This window comes from Atractosteus spatula, chromosome 8, assembly GCF_055471065.1.
Source record: "Atractosteus spatula isolate fAtrSpa1 chromosome 8, fAtrSpa1.hap1, whole genome shotgun sequence".
Lineage (NCBI taxonomy): Eukaryota > Metazoa > Chordata > Actinopteri > Semionotiformes > Lepisosteidae > Atractosteus > Atractosteus spatula.
The window spans coordinates 50675231-50692826 of record NC_142713.1 but is presented as its reverse complement, the minus strand read 5'-3'; the positions used below and the strand labels follow the sequence as shown (position 1 = coordinate 50692826).

The 17596-nt window shown below is 38.1% G+C and overlaps 1 protein-coding gene across 1 annotated transcript in view; it reads right to left on the bottom strand.

Annotated features, from left to right (window-relative positions):
- Positions 1-17596, bottom strand: part of col7a1l (collagen type VII alpha 1-like) — a 178183-nt gene that overhangs the window by 21124 nt on the left and 139463 nt on the right. Inside the window, exons 86-98 of the mRNA XM_088922609.1 lie at positions 16066-16101; positions 15164-15223; positions 12743-12787; positions 11928-11963; positions 8266-8301; positions 8058-8114; positions 7144-7215; positions 6474-6545; positions 4424-4459; positions 3354-3434; positions 2965-3018; positions 2182-2235; positions 1696-1758 (exon numbers count right to left, since the gene is read on the bottom strand). Coding sequence (XP_088778735.1) covers positions 1696-1758; positions 2182-2235; positions 2965-3018; positions 3354-3434; positions 4424-4459; positions 6474-6545; positions 7144-7215; positions 8058-8114; positions 8266-8301; positions 11928-11963; positions 12743-12787; positions 15164-15223; positions 16066-16101 — 702 coding nt within the window. The remainder of the gene's footprint in view (positions 1-1695; positions 1759-2181; positions 2236-2964; positions 3019-3353; positions 3435-4423; positions 4460-6473; positions 6546-7143; positions 7216-8057; positions 8115-8265; positions 8302-11927; positions 11964-12742; positions 12788-15163; positions 15224-16065; positions 16102-17596) is intronic.

Sequence of the window (17596 nt, the reverse complement as noted above, 5' to 3'; positions counted from 1 at the left end):
GTAACGAGTGACAAAATGTGGGGTGTGATTGACATGGATATAAAGCCTTTCATCAGAGAAGCATTGGATGCTTAGCAACTACAGCTGTAGGAACTTTGTAATCTAACAAGCAACAGCTGTGGGCAGTTTTATAATCCAACACTACTTCTCTAGAGCAGAAACAGCTAAGGAGTCAGTCTGAGCTAGAGTTAGAGCAGTATAATTGGGCAGGAGGCTGTATCTCCCGTGTTCCATGTAGTGTCTGAGTAATCCATCCAGCACACACAGGCAAGGAAGAAGGCCTAGCCAAGCATAGCGAATGAGGTGAGGCATATGTGTCTGAGACTGAAGGTCTGGGAGAGAGCAGGTTTGTTGATATTTGTGTGAAGCAACAGCATTTGCGGTACTGCACCTGAATGAGCAGGCTCTGTGTGAGTATAGCAGCCTACTCTAACCCTCATGGCTGATCCTCTTTGACCAGGGAAGCCTCTATTATAACAATTGCCTGTGCCAACTGGGTTTTCTATTTCCATTCTCTGTTCATTCTCCTTGTCTGAGACTGATCATCAGTTCTGCCTACAGTTAAGGCACAGGGAGACTCAAATTGTGCTATATTGACTCCTCTTTCTGTGTTGTGGGGAGAGGATACACAGCTACCTTGCACTGTTTCTTCAGTGACCAGCACGTCCCATTAGACTTACTCTGGCAAGCCAACCCAGTTCCTTGGAGCACACATGAGCCCCACTAGATGTGGCAGACAAACTCTCATGCCGTTTTCCTGTCCAGAACCTGAAACTCTCCTCGGTATAGCTGAAAATTTATCTTCAAGTTTTCCTAGTTCACTAAGTGAAATAGGCCTATAAACCCTACCAATCAAGCTCTTGCAGGCTGTAGTCTGTCTGAAAGTCTCTTACTTATGCCAGGTGTGTAACTATTTCCATGCAGAGCCTATCCTAAGTGCTCCTTTCCCTCATGTGGAATACCACTCTCATTCTACAGCTTTTCCCAATTAACAGGCAGCCATCCTGACTCAAGGCCACAGCATTGGCCCAGAGCTTTCAGCCAAAATGGTGTTTTTCTTACTACCTCACGCTTTCTTTCTGTGTTTTATTTGTTTTTTTTCCACAGATCAGATATTCAGCAGGTTAAATTAAATCACCACTTATGCCCATATAACTCTTTCACAAATCAAGTAATTTAGTGATTATGGAACAGTTAAAGTCTTTAGTGATTGGTTCATCAGAATGATGCCAAAAATATTTAGGCATTATCCAAAGTCTAATGTTTTTTAAACAAACATAAAATAGAGGAAAAAGGGAACAGAAGTTGTAAATTAATTAACTTTTACAATGGTTTCTATTTTGAATAACTTAAATCACATGGAGATAACTACTGTATTACACCACAGTTTAATATTGCATGGCATGCTTAATAAGGAAGCCTAGAAGATACTTCTTGCTGGACAATATGCCTATTCTTTCAAATGATAGCCAATACAAATAAGGAGCTCCAATGCCCTAGCACACTGTGAAGCTCAGTAATTTCGATTGTGCTCAAGCAACTGCATGACAGATGACCAGATGAAAAGGAGAATTAGCAAAATGAACTTTAGAGGTAAGAGTTTTTTAGAGGTAAGAGTTTTTCCTCTATACCTTCAAACCTCTCCTAGCTGATTATCTGTCTCCAGTTAGAACAATGTTTAATGAGTTTACTGACCTTTAGCCCTGGAAGTCCATCAGATCCTGGCATTCCGGGGATTCCTGGGGAGCCTTTGTCCCCCTACATAAGGAGACAAGCAATGACTAAATAATGAGCTGTCACTACTGCAAGAGCAAGCCACAACACATGTTGTTGCTGATGCTGGAAGCAAAGCTCCCTCAGATAGCCATGTTTTGGAGAAGAAAACAGGGAAAAGCACACGCAAAAAAAGATTAACTATTTAGCTTGAGCTCTTAATCTGGATTTGTACTAGAATAAGAGGGGAGGGATGCTACTTATTGTAATGGCACCAAAAAAGCAAAACCACTGTACAGAATATCTCTTTAAGTTCAAAAGAATATTTTAATGCAACAATAAATAAGTTATATATTTTTCTCTTCTTCTACAGAAGAAATGGTAAAAAACGAATCAAAAGAACAAAAGCAAATGAACAAAAAGGAAAATTAGAATTGACAGAACTGATTAGTAGGATGGTCTCCTTACCTTCTCCCCATCGGTACCCGTAGTTCCCATACGGCCTGGGAGCCCTCTGAATCCCTGTAGAAAGAGGTACAGAAGTATCAATTGATCGATCGACCACTCCATCCATCCATCCGCCAATAAATCAATCAGTCCGTCAGTCAATCAATTCTAATATGCCCCCTTCCAATACTCATAATTCTCAAGGTATTTAACATAAATTGTATAATAAACACAGTATAGCATACAGAATACAAATACACAAACACAGATTATGTAGAGATTCTCCTTTTAACTGAGAGAATTAAAAGAAAGAAACAGATTAAGAATTAAAAAGTTTGATGGTCAGACTTAAAAATATCCACAGACGCTACATTTTTAATAGGGTCAGGAAGTGTATTCCAAAGATAAGGGGCTACCAGTGAAAAGGCAAATCCCCTAACATACAATGTCAAGTTACTAGAATGTTAAGGGACCGAGGACAAGCCAAATGAAGTGAGCGAAATGGGACATGTGAGGACAACAACTCCGAGATCTTAAAGCTATCTTGAGGTCAGTCAGAAAATACTACTCAAACATTTTTTTTTTAAATTGAGACGAGATCCTTGCTTATGTCAGTGGTTTGTAAAGTATCTAGTTTTACTTCCTCTAAGGGACCATGTAGTGAGGTCATTCAAATTCAACCATGGGTTTTTAAGGACAAAATTAATTGTTCAAAATTAAACAAATGCTTTGAGAACTCACATTAAGAGATAATACAGACAAAAAAAAGAAATAAAGACATCCTGACTTTTTTGTTTTTCTTACTTTTTCTCCTTTCTCTCCTGTATCTCCAGGCAGGCCAGGATCTCCTTGGTCACCCTAAAAAAACACAGGATAGCAAATAAAATAATTTCTCCCCACGAGAAGAATCACAGATAAGCATTTAATAGATATTAGCTCATTGACTGATAACTGAGAACATAATTTTCTCATATTAAAATATGGGTTCCTTACTGATAGTGACAAGTTTAATGGCATATATTATTATGAATAAATAATAAATAACTTTTATTACTTAAAAGGTTGTGCAGAGCTACAGCACAGACAATTTGCTCCTGTTTTACATTTCATTAGAACACTAGAACATAATTAACTTATGAACTGTTTTCTAAGCCTTATAAATAAAGCGTGGTCAAACTAGGCATTCTGCCCACCTTGTCACCTTTTTGACCCTGAAGACCGCGATCTCCTTTTGCACCTTTAGCTCCATCCACACCATCTTCTCCATTCCTGCCCTGAAGGGAGAGTCATGCGCTGAAGAATTACCCCATTTCTAAACTTGAAGCTCCAGGAAACAGTACTGTGCTGGTGCATGGTGGCCTTCAAGGTGTCTGTTTGGCTTTACTGTGCAAGTCAATGTGTATTATTTATCCCTCCATAACCTAACTGCTCTAGCCACTACAAAGTCAAAGGAGAAACGAGAACCTATTCCACCAAACAACAAGCGCAAGACGGAAAACAACCTGAACGGGACGAAAAGCCCTTGCAGGTCACACACAGACACAAACGCACACATTCACACCAGGGCCGATTTTTGTAGAAGCCAAACAACCTACCAGGATGTACTTTAGACTGTGGGAGGAAACAGGAGAACCCAGTGAAAAGCCATGTGAACTTGGTGAGATCATACATACTCCACACAGAGAACACCCTAGGGCTGGAATTAAACCCAGAACCCCAGCTCTGTGAGGCAACAATGCTAACCACTGCACCACTGTGCCACCCCTACAGTATGTCTTATTTAACTAAGGTACAATGATTTTTACTTGCTATCCAATGCCCATCTAACAACACTGCTGTAAGTGAATCTTGTTAACAAAATATTTCGTTTTACTTTGCTTCTTCCTCACAAAACACTACTAGATGTAACTGACGCAGGAAACTATTTCTGACAGGAAAACCTGTGTAAGTAGGTGTGTGTTAGTCAATAGATTAATAGATTAAAGCAGGGGTTCTCGGTCCTGGTCGTGGAGGACTACACACCTGCTGTTTTTTTTTGTTCCAGCTAAGCTATCATTAGCCAAGACAATAAGTACCCAGAATGCCTTTTAACCTAAACGTTTCCTAGTAAGAAATGTTTCAAGATAACGTTTGATTTATTTTTTGTGCTTGCCTCCCACAATCTTACAAACCAATGCAGGGTTGTCAGGGAATTATTTGTCTTGGAAAAAAAGAGAGAAAATCACAATTTTGTTACACAGTAATGACAAATATGTAAACTTACCACTTCTCCATTGATGCCAGCTTCTCCTGGTTCACCCTGCAGAGAAGGATCAACACTAGCTGAAAAAAGCTCCACAGCTGAAATGTTGTGTTTCCTTTCTTCTCTTGTCCAAATGGAATGAACCTTTACTTATTCCTTTGCAGCCTACGCATGCTGACGCAGCTACCTACTTGAACTATGTACTTTGTATCCTGCGGTAATGCTATGGTATTTTTTTGTTTAATAACTTAAACATTATCTGAATTACAACAAACTGTCAATTAATGGTGTGTGGAAGATTAAAACGAACATGGATTTACATGTATTTGTTGTAGCTTGTAAGGAAAACCAAATATACTTTTGCTATTTGATCTCAAATTCCAAGAACTTATTATTCTCAGAGTTTATCCTATTCATGTTAATTTAATTCATTAAGAAATTTTACAGATTGATATTCGTTTCAAACAGAGGTCAGAATAATCTCTTTTGGCTCTGCACATCTGCATTTGAGAAGCCACATTCTAAGATTAATTAATTGGTGCTCTCAACAGATTTTTAGCCATTATGAGTCACTTGCAAATTAATGCTGGAGATCAAAGTCCCTGACATCAGTAGATCAGTGCTGCAAGTTCTTTCTTGTGAATCACTCAAAACTTAACTTCAGAAAGTGAAACGATACAGAGGAATATGGATTCTAGAATGGATATGAGCAAAAATATTTAAAGGTTTTAACACGGGTCACTTTAACACCTTTAAATAATAAATTATTTCCAGTTGTACTTAAGGAAATGAGGAATGCTATTCATACAGTAGAACCTGAGATAGAATATTTCAGCTCTTTCTAAGAAACTTAGAATGGGCGTAGTACCCACAGATTGCAAAATCACAATTGTATTGTCAGTCTACACAAAGCAGGACAGAACTGAACCAGGAAACTATGTACTTTGTACAGAAGAGCCTCACTTCTTTTTCTGGTAAATTCATGCTAAAGTTAGAGCTAAATCAGAATACTTAGAAAACAATGAAATTTTAAGAGAGAGCCAACATTGGTTTAGAAGGTGAAGGCCTCGTGTACCTAACTTTCTGGAATTCTTCAAACAACCAACAAGGACAATGGGAAACACTTAAACATAAGACATTATACAGTATATGTAGCTTTTCAGAAAGTATATGATAAAGTGTCTAAAAAATGGTTTGTTTACAAATTAAAAGCAGTAGAATGTACATGGTTCAAGAACCAGTTTAATGAACAGAAACGGCATGTTATTTTAAGAGGTATAACCTCTGTCTGGGCAGATACAGTATGTGTAATGGTGTGCAGCAATTCCAGCAGTCTGGAACGGGTTTTCAGTGTAGTTAGCAAATTAGTCAAATTTTCCTAAAATAGTGGATGTGGCAAACAGAAAGAGTGGAAAGGGAGTTACAGAATAATGGACTGGGCCAACATGTGGCCCTTTGAAATTCAACATTGGTAAGTACACAGTGATATATACTAGTATCAGGAACATGTCATAGACCTATCACACTGGTACTTCAGAGATACAGGAAGAGTGTGGGCGGTGCAGTGGCTCTATGGCCAAGGAAATGCGCCTGTGGCTGGAAGGTTGCCGGTTCGTATCCCGCGGCCGGCAGAGGAATCGTACTCCATTGGGCCTATGAGCAAGGCCCTTAACACCAACTTCTCCAGGGGTGCTGTATAAATGGCTGACCCTGTGCTCTAACCCCAAGCTTCTCTCCCTGTCTATGTGTCTCATGGAGAGATAGTTGCGATATGCGAAAATACAAATTCCTAATACAAGAAATTGTATATGGCTAATAACGTGATCTTATCTTATGTACTGCAGATTCTTCTAGGTCTCCATCAAGACAATGTGGCTAAGTGATAAAAGAAAAAAATTCTAGCTATAGAAAAAATGGGGGGAACTTAAATCTAGGAAAGCTATGCTTAAGGTCTACGAAGCACTAATTAGACTTCATCTAGAATACTGCGGTCAGCTTTAGTCACCATACCGCAGAGGTCAAAGAAGAAAATGATTCCTACAGTACACATTCCCATGAATCCAATGCAGACCTTCTGTCCGGCTGGTCCCCGGGCACCGAATGGGCCCATGGCTCCTTTGGTCCCTGGTTCCCCTTTGAGGCCCTTCAGCAATGACAGTAAGAGAAATGAGAGGAACACTTCAAACAGAGAAAAATACTCCCTGCTCGAATAACTGGAAGGTGGCTGTCTGATTTTGGAACTTGGGAAACACTTGTATACTTCAACAACTGCCGAGATTTGTGTGTGAGGGATTGCCAACCATCTGCCTATGAGAAACAGTTATGGTGTCGTGAACAATAATCACCAGTGTATGACGATTGCTATACTGACTCAACATAGTCATCTTCAAAAAAGAATGTGTGAGTGCCATTGTTATTAAAAGTAAGTCAGACTTACTTTTAAAGAAAAATTATCTGACTGCTTTAACCCAATTAAAATATCTCCCTAATGTTCCCATGTGTAGTCATAAGTCATCTATTTATTCATTATCCAGATCTATCTGAATTGCACTTGTATTTGGTGCACCAAATCTATTTAGCTAAAGTGAAATCTAAAATTGTATCCTTAAACCCAGTTGTAAATTGTTGTCTGCCCCCAGCTTGAAGCCTCAAGATCTGATCTTGAAAGATACTTTGCAGTGGCATCTGATTTCTTCCACTGTATGAGTAAAAAAGAAAACTTTTTTGATGTCACAGAATACCTTTTCACCTGAAGGCCCATCTTCTCCTTTTTCTCCTTTATCTCCATCAAAGCCAGGAGGGCCTCTCTCACCCTTACAAAGACAGAATTCATTAATCAAGGAAGTCTTGTGTTGTATTTTTGACAACAACTGACGTAAAGTCCTCATACATAATAAACATTGGCTTTCTTCTTCTTTGTCATGCTGTTTTTTTGTGGTAAAGTTTGTTGTTAATCAAAATGTTGACTACAGAGAAGTTCTTAAATTAGGATAGCTGCTCCATAATGGATTGAGATCGTGTATCCCATTTGAGAATCCCTGAAAGTTCTGATTATTTTGCCAATTCTAAAAATACTAAACAGAATGTTTTCGCTCAAGATTGGCCCGTTGGTCTCATGCCTTGATTTAATGTACTTGTACATGCCTTGTTTTCTTTCTGACATGTACTGTACTTATTGTGAACATCTGGGTAACAGGGGTCACAAACTCCATTTAAAAATTAATTATAACCTGTAGTAGATTAACTGAACAATAGAGTGTTAATAACTACTGTAAGTTTTAGCAGATCCCTGCTACCAGTTAATAAGGCCTATACATAAAACTTACACTATTCTCATACATTAATGCCTTATTAATTGACAACTTAATGTTCTTTTTATACACCTAGAAAGTGTCAGTTGCAATCCCCGAAAATACTCTTATCAGAAATTCTTTGAACTAGAAACCTCACTTTGAGGCTCATTCCCATTCTGAAAACCTTTCTCTTGTTTTTGAAGACAGTATTTTTTTTTCTTTTGGAAGGTAAAAACATCTAATAGCAATTAATAATAAATACCAAAGAATATAAAGAAATTACAAATTTGTCAAAAGAGAAATGACTATAAAGCACTGTTGTGTTATAGCTGATAATAAAATAAAAGATATTGTGTTCTTACTGGATCTCCTTTGTTGCCTTTATACCCCTGAGGTCCCATCAAAGTTAGTGGGCTTCCCTTAAACAAAGCAGGATTAGAAAATCAACATAATAAAAAGTTGGTTTCTTCTATTATAAGCAAGATGTTAAAATCACAGGCATTAAGAGTACTTCAAACAAAAACAGCAATCTGCATTCTTTAAGATGTGGGATATGTTTTTTGTCTTTACCCTTTCTCCTTTGTAGCCTGGAAAACCTCGATCACCCTGTAAAAAGGTATTTTAGAAACATATGAAATTAACTAAATGTACATATTTTCTTTATCAAAGATTATTTATTTATTAAGAGGGCTTGCAGACCGACTTTACAATCAGCACTGGGCAAGTGCTAGAAAAAAATACAAAATACTGGATTAATAGAAATTTCATTTGTCTCTTCTAAAAATGGATTACATGCTCATTTGCCAAATATTTGTCCACTGTTAGGAATATTTTATGATATACTGCATCTTATCAGAAACAAGACTGCCGATTAACATCATTTGAAAAAGTTAAAAAAATAGGTATTGTAGTGATCTGCTCCCCCTGCTCCTCTCTCCCCTTTAATCTCAGTTCACCCTCTCCCTCTATAAAACCGGCGAGTAATACCTGCTCCTTCATTTTTTTCTTCTTCCGAGTCGGGAGGAAGTCTGCTTTCTCTCTTCCTTCCTTAATTTACCTGCTCCATGACTAGCTTGCCTCTTGCTGAACAGCAGGTGGGTCAACAATAGGTAGCCTGTCTACTCTGACTTTGCTGGCCACAACATTAATGTGCAGGGGTTTTATCCCACTTTAATAAGTGAAAAGACCAAAGGGAGAATTTAAACTCGTAGTTTTGCCAGACTTTCCTTTATGAAACTTTGCTACTGTTACTGGGTAAGAAAAGAAGAGTAATAGTAAAACATGCCAAATATATACTTTAAGATCCAGTAACCTGTCTACATATACTTAAAATGTTATTACTGGGATTAAATAAGTAAAAGCATTAGTATAATTTTTATTCACAGTTCCTAATCCCTCCACTTTGCCTAACCCTTATCACTTCGTTTCTGCTGCCAAACCATTGTGATTTTACTTTGAAATAACAGACACAAATTCATGAGAACATCCAGTTGAATACTTCTGGAATACTATCTGAATACCTTCTATATTTTTTCCAAGATCTGTTTTTCCTTATTTTCAGTTCGACACTATAAATGTAATTTCTTCGGACAGGAAGCACAGATCTCTTGCATGAACAGAGCTGTATTCAGGATGAAACAGTGGCAAGCTCAGTGCAACAAAACCAAAAAGGGAGAGATTTTTATGTGTAGGACAGAGGAAGCAGAGCAAGATTGAAGTTTGACCTCTTTCTGAACTTTTGTTTGATGACTCAATTTCCATGCCTTTTTTTGTCTACAAAATCCACAAATGCATGCTCCAGTCTACTTGAAGAAAGACACACAATAAAAGGGTCTTCCAATTCCAGAACAATAAGAAAACAAAGTTTCCCGTTTACCATGTTCTATATTAAACAGTATACACATGTATTACAGGCATGTGCTATAAACACTCAAGATTAATAAACCTCCAGGTCCTAATCCCAGATGGTAACCAGCCATTTGTCCTTAAGGAAACAGTTTGTAAACATTTAGTACAAATCTTCCAATAATTGCTCAAGACGGGGATAGTACTGTAGAAGGGAGAATTTTAGTGTATATCCATAAAAACGGTGACAAAACGTAACCTATTATAGACTGATGAAGTCTGACTTTTGTTAGTCTGTAAGGTTATGGAAAACAAACTTGAGTAATTAAACTAGAAGATTGCTTAAATGGAAATAGGCTGTGAATAATTTGCAAAACTTGCTGCAACTCAATAAGAACAAGAGAGTGGATGTATGAGGAGCAACAGAGGTACCGAAGCTCTTCACTGTAAAATGTGCATAACATGAATGAAATGCACTTTCATCGCATTTCCAATTTTGAAACATCATACATGCTCTTAGGTTTAATCTATTTTTAAAACATTTCTACTCTGATGGACCTTTTTGTTGGGTCTACAGGGGTTCAGTACAGTCGACAGGCCCCTGAAACCTAGACACTCTTTGGATCTGAGAAGTTCACTGGTGCCTACAGAGTGATGCTATGTCTACTCCAAGCCCACAAGTGATGACTGAATCCTAGCAGAGGCAGAGAAGAGCTACATGTGCTCCTTACTGTATGTAGTTCATGGGTAACCATACTGATGCAATAACTCCTTCTTAGGACAAAACTGTCACCCTTTTAAAAAAATGATTCAGGCATCATAATTACTCACAACTACATCAGTGGCATAGATTACACCTGTGTGCTGCTCTGTCCTTCATTTCTAGTTTATTTCAAGACTAGTTCAGATTGATTGGAAATAATTCTGGTAGCTTTAGTGTAAGATTGTATATACTGTAGATTGGCATCTTGTACTGCATTTGGCTGCCATTTTTTACACAAACAGGGTTGTAAATCCAATTCAGTTAAAAAAAGCTTAGTCTAAATTAGAGAGATTTTAAGGTGATTTTTTATATGCATCTGACACCTGCCTGATGCTCTGTTTACAGAGTGTCGTCAGTTCTGAAATCTTCACTGGCAGCCTACTTTGTACAGCTCAGTCCATCAGCAGTACAGAAAAATGCAGGGCTCTGTGTTCTGTTCCATGTTTTACACTCCTATTTTTAATATATTTTCAAATGTTAATTTTCAGATGGTTTTTCATAAAAGATTCATTATTATGTTACAGGTGGCAAGCATTTAGGGAAATTGGGATGCTGTAATTATATCATATTTAACACATCACCGGTGGTACTGCGCTACAGTAGGGTACCACAGGAATCTGTACTGGGACCACTGCTCTTCCTATTTTATATCAATTATCTAGATTCTGGCATACCTGGTATGCTAGTCAACTTTACCGACAATACCAATAGGAGAATTAGGAAAACTAATATGAATTAGTTAAATTACACTACAAATCCACAACATAAATTAATTCTTAGTCATTATCCATCCATATTCGAGCTCCTTAATCCAATATAGTTTTCAGCAAGCCACAGGCACAAGGCAGGATAACCAGCCTGCAGGGGACACACAGACACAAACACGCACAACTCTCAGTCATTATTTTGTGTGATATTTGTGTGGGCTCAATACCTTTGTAGGTATTCTGCACATATTTCTGTAGGTATAAAATGTATAATTTATAAATTTATATTTATAAAAAATACCTTTGTATAGAAAAGTCAATTGTAAAATGTGAAGCCAAAGAATGAATTAAGGACTTTAAAGGTTTTCCACAGCCTTGAGACTCCTTTGAGGAATTTGAACTAAGTTTTTGAAGTACAGTATATACTGTATATACTTTTTTTTAACATAGCCAGAATAAAACAATCCAACTTCATCCTGGTTTGACAGCAAGAAACCTCTCAAGAGAAATCAGTTCACAGAAAGGGTCTGAGCAACAGCAATGAAGAGCATTTTTAAAATTGAATGCTACTACCACTATGCTTCAGTAACATCGGCATCAAAAAGTATTGGAAAGTAAATAAAAATTTAAAATTGTTGCACTGTAAAGTACAATAATAATCAAATATTAAAAATCCAGGGTGAAATGAATATACTATTAATAGTATAATATTATATGATATGAATATTAATATAATATTAATAAAATACTAAGAATTAATAACTATATAAAAAGAAAAATGATGCAATTGTACTACATTGAAACGGAAGTACAGTATGAGCAAATGCTAGAAACAGTATTTTCTGTGTACGGTTATATTTGTACTTTGACAATGTTGTTTTTTGCCGTAATACTGAATATGAAACACAAACACACACCTTCTCTCCTCTGGCACCTGGTAGTCCTTTGGGACCCTGGTGAGAAATGGGAAAAAAGCCAAAACCATTACAAAAAGAAACATTTTCTGTGTTATAACATTTTAAAACCAGCACGTACAGTAGATGCTTAAGGAAATGATTAGAACTAAATGGACAAAACATAGCAGCATTAAACCCTTACAGTTGCTACACAAAAATGTTCAGAGCGCATCATGTGCAGATTTTGTTCCTAACAAAGGGCTGGTGAAAAGGCTAGAGTACAATTCATGAAGAACATTGGGAACAAATTTTTTTTATTTGGATTCTTCTTTTCCTACTTAGATTTTAGTAAAACATCCCCTAATACTTTTCTCATAGTTCTGCATTTACACAAGGGATGGCTAACTCTGGTTCTAGAAAGCCCAAATCAATCCATCGGGTCTTGTATGGTCCAGTTTTCATACATTTAAGTTAGAAGTGTCCAACTATGATTCTTGGGAAGTAACGGAGGTTCAATTTGTATTTTAAATGAACTTGAAAGACTCACCTGCATCAGCAGTGAAGATATAAATCTTTGCGAGTGTTATATAATTGATGATTTAAAGGTAACCAATCAAGCTTGCTGAATTGTGGCTTTCCAGGACTACAGCTGGATCCCCTTGCTGTACCGGTATATAATGTATTTGTACAGTTATTGCTCTTCCCAAGGTTTTGTAGTGTTTCACAGCTTTCAGTATTTACTGCAAAGACGTGCTACATATTTTTTAACAAGTAAACAGATATGAAAAAATCATTTCGGAGAATCAGTGTTCCTGAAATACTAGCTGTTTACTCACCAGAGGTCCTGCAGGCCCCCGAACGCCAGTGATGCCCTTTTCTCCCTAAATTGGGTTTGAAAACAATAAAAACCTAATCGATAAAATGTTATTGACATGCAATTTTATCACAATATGACTCCTAACTAATCAGATTTATTTTGCTTACTGCTCTTTCCATCTCTGACTAACCTTCACAATATTTTTTTAACAAATCTATGTTTACACACCATGGACATTAGAATTTGACAACTTTGAACTTTACCCATTTTCAGTCTTTAGCATACACTGTAAAACAGGCTGCATTGTTAAGAGATCAAGAGTGTTTTCAAGTATTTACTTGAACCTAGGAACAGTTAATATGGAAAGGAACAAGTAAAGATGAATTCCGTGCTGAAAAATAGGAAGGATACACCATGCGACTACTGGCTATGGAGCCTTCTTCGGCCTTTGAAGAAGGCATTCTCTTTTACAAAAGACTTTTACCTGTTCTTTTGCAGCAAATGCAAACTATCACAACTGCCCACGTAATTAATCTGTAATATTTTATGTTATAATAAAATTAAGTTTATATGTAGTTTATATCAGACCTTACTTAGTGTGGCCTGATGCGGGGGTGTGTTCAGTGTGGGGGTGGAGCCCTGGATTAAGGGCGACGCGTTGCCTTAGCAACCACAGCGGCCTTTTTGCTAATTGGGAACGAGCAGCAGCTGTGGCGGCCCTTTAACACACACTGAGCACCTCCCAGAGGGCCGCGCAGACCCCCGCAAGAGGGAGAACCTTCTACAGAGAGGCCCGGTGACGATTGTGACGAGAGCGTTAAGGCCGCGATTTCCCTCGTTTTCTTTTTTTTTCTCTTGTCCCGCCATGTATCTCCCACCGGGACAGGTTGAGTTCTTTTTATTTTTGGCTTTGCGCTCTTTGGCCACCAGACTGGATCCCATTAGATAGGGTAAGTTCAGTCTGGTTAGCGCTGTCCCAAGCGGTTCTTTTGGCCCAGGCTGGACCCCGTTAAAAAGAGACGGTCCTGCCTGGACACCGCTGTGCAAAGCGACACATTTTTTTTCTTTTTTTCCCTTGTGTTTTGCTATCCTCACACCAGTGCCTCCACCCCCTCATACTGGGCGTCGACGTTAACCGGTGTTCTCTGCGGCTCCTCCCACTCCCACACTGTCACATTAGAAACTGATCGTAGAAATTATTGCCCATAGAAATGATAACTTCAAAACAACAGTTTATAGTTAAAAACAACAAAGAAGTTAAACATACACATTGTTTCTGTTATTTTAGTAATGTGACTTATTTTTTGTTTACTATTAACGTTTAAGGCATTTTAAAAGGTTACAAAAATGACAAATTATTTTCATTTTTAATACCATAAATTCCACACTACAAATAATTACACTTTTAAGTACTGAATTTTATTCTCCTACAGTAGGTGTCCATTAACAATCCATCAACATGCGATTTTGGTAATTTGTAAAAAATTATAGTGTATTATGATCTAACTTACATTTATAATGTCTTATAAGCTGCCTTTTACAAGCTAATGCAGTAAAAGAATCATAGGTTTAATGTATAAGGTGTAACAGAAGTTCATTATATTATTTTAATTATTACATAGATTATAAGAATCCTGTACATATTATTCTGCATTTTCTAAGCTTAGCTTGTTACTAGTTAAAATCATAAAGGCTTTTTTTTTCAGAGCTGCCAATTTAAGGATTCCATCTCTTGCTAGAGTTACTGCAAACCTGCAGGCTCTCTACACATCACAGGAGTTGGCATTCCTCTTCCGTTTCTCTGAAAGCTGATAAGACCCTGGCCAAGCCATACCCATTGTCCTTTACAGTGCCCTGCTAATTGTGCGCCATTCACGTTCAACCAGCGAAATCACCAGGACTTGAATTAGTAGGCATCTTTATTTGCTTCACTTAAGGAAACCCTGTAGCCATCATTTCAATTCTTTACTCCCTGAAAACTTACCTTTCTTTCCCCAAAATGGCAAATTGTATAAAATAAAAATGGGAAAAATAACACCTTCAAAATGTGGAAAACTAAACCGAGCACACTACAAAGGTAATGCAGACAACAGAAAGAATGTATGTTATAGAAGGCATGGCAGCAAAGAAGATCTAACGCTTCATCTTGAAATGAAAGTGTTGTATTTAAAACAGCTATGCATCTAGTTGAGATTTCCGTACCGAACACAGTCATGGATGGACTTGCTGCTTAACATTAGGCCATTTAAGAAATGGCTTTTGATTGCTGGAGGCTGCTTGATTGGTATTCTATAGGACATTAGGAATAATAAAAAAAAACATACGAGAGTAAATTCGGGAAGATATGTACTGTTACTGCCCAGGCTCCCTTTAAGCAGGGAATTGCTGTCACAGTACAGCCATTGTCTGTGTCCAACTGCTGTTAAGGTGTGAAACTCACCCTACGTCCTGGGAGCCCCACAACTCCTCTTTCTCCTGGTTCACCAGGCACTGTGTCACCCTGTTAATTACATAGGTTCCTGGTCAGATCAAATGATGTAGACTGTGAATAATGAAGTTACACAGATTATGTGTCGACACAAAGGGCTCTGGTGTACACACAACGAATTTTGGGTCATACATATTCAGAACACAAGGGCCATGCAGGCACTGACTGAGAGTAACTTCCATCCTTTCATTTCTAAACTGCTTTATCCAATACAGAGTCGCAGACAGACCTAACCAGGTAAGCAACAGGCTTGAGGCAGGATAGACCCTGGATGGGATGCCAGTCCATCGAACAGACACATTGTACAGACACAAACACAGACTCACACCTCACAGCACTCACAAAAGCACTCGCCACAGGGCACATTTTTCCAGATACCAATTAACCTACTAGTATGTCATTGGACTTTGGGAAGAAACCCACATGAAGAAAGCCCATTGGGAGAACATTCAGTAAAAACTCATGCAGATAGCACCCTGGGAATTTACACTTTAAATATTGATTTTAATGATCCCCAGAGCTGTTAGACAGGAATGCTAACCACGCCACCACTGTGCTGCTAATTTTGGGTTTCAGTTTAATATTTCTTAGTAGCCAAGGCAATGTGTATAGGGACTTTATGAAATGGTTTTGCAATTTGCATGCTGTCCTTTACATGAGTTTGTAAAGTTTTTAATTCTATGTTTGTAAACATAGAACACTAACTATAGTATATACATTACAAGATGCATAAATAACCTCAGCACTGTTACAGTACTTACCATTGTGTGTAATGTGCAGAAATACAAAATGATGACACGTCTGTAAGAAGGAACTGTTCTTATGATGGTTAGAAAATAAGAGGTTTCTCTTACCTTGTCACCTTTACTTCCAGGCAAACCTGATAATCCCTAAAATAAAATGACAACATTTTTATTAGTCTTTAATGATTATGTGCGTTTTTAAGACAGCAGAAATTCTGCTATTCAATGTAAACAACACTAAGACCCAGTTCTCATATTTATTCACAAAACAAATTTCACATTGAAAAATAACATTTGCAAAACAATAATATTGATAAACCTGACGAAACCTAGCCTGGAGATCTACAGTATGTGAAATGCTTCCTGCACGTTAGTTACTGTTTACACTTTTGCATCAAAGTACACGTCTTTATACACTTTTCATACTGACTCTCACTCTGCCTTTGTTTATTTGCTTGATTTTCTCTAATTCAGCACATCTGTTAAATTACTTGACACCAGACAATTCATTTACTGGCAGGCAGACAAAGAGCTCTGTTAACGGTGGGTTTTTGAATATATTGAGTGATACAATGGCAGTGAGCAAATCATCAGTATGTGTCTGCCATAAAACTTATTATTATTGTTACTAAAATCTAACCACTGAACTTAAGTATATTCCAAAAAACGGCATGTGACCAACTATATGAGAGCAACAGTCCAGCAAGGAAAGTTTTTACGCTGTTCATCCTAATACTGACGCATGCTGTGGATAACAAAATCATTCTAGATTACTGAGTAACAGTGAATATTATTATAAGCATCGCTAATAATATCATTCATTAGCTGTTCAAACTGTATGCACCCACAGACTAATAAGTGCTGGCAAAGCCAATGCATGACAAAAAGCATTGGATAGGAGAGTAGCTTTGACATCTGCTGGTGGCTGGAGAAGAAGTGAAATTCCCTTTCTTCACATCTCCTATCACTAAGGATACACCAACATTGAATTCTGGAGAGAGATAATTATTCATTAGCTGCTGGTACTTCTATTCTGATTTTCATCACAAAGGATTCCATACTGCTCCACACAGGAGGGGATCCACTTTATCCACTACTGAAGTGCAACATCCACCTGGGTGGTGTGTGTCAGGCATTATGCAAATAAAAGGGAAGATTTAGGGGAGGCAAATGGCCACCTGGATTTAGGGTGGAACTTTAGCCAGGAAACCAGGGATTCTTCTGAACATTGGCTTGTGATCTTTAATGAATTTGGAACTTGGTTCAATGTCTCATGAGAGGAAGGCACCTCTGAAAGTGTTGTGTCCCCAGTTGCCATACTAGGGCACTGCTTTGGAAATTCTGGTCTAGACAGAAGAGTTCCACTTACTGGTCCATCTACACCACTTGGTTTTCATCCCATCGCACTACAGACTAGGCCCATCCTTGGTGGGCTTCTAAGATGTGATGAGATCGGGTCACGGGGTGTAGCGGAGCTAGTTTGGACACGGTGACGTCATCGCCCTCCCTGCGAGTAGCAGGGACCTCAGCTGCCTGGGCTGAGGGAGGTCTCCTTTAGCTCATTGTTGCGTTACGCCAGAGACCCAGGTTTGTGCCCCAGGTGTTGCGGGACGAACCAGCGGGATGGAGCGACGGGGGCACG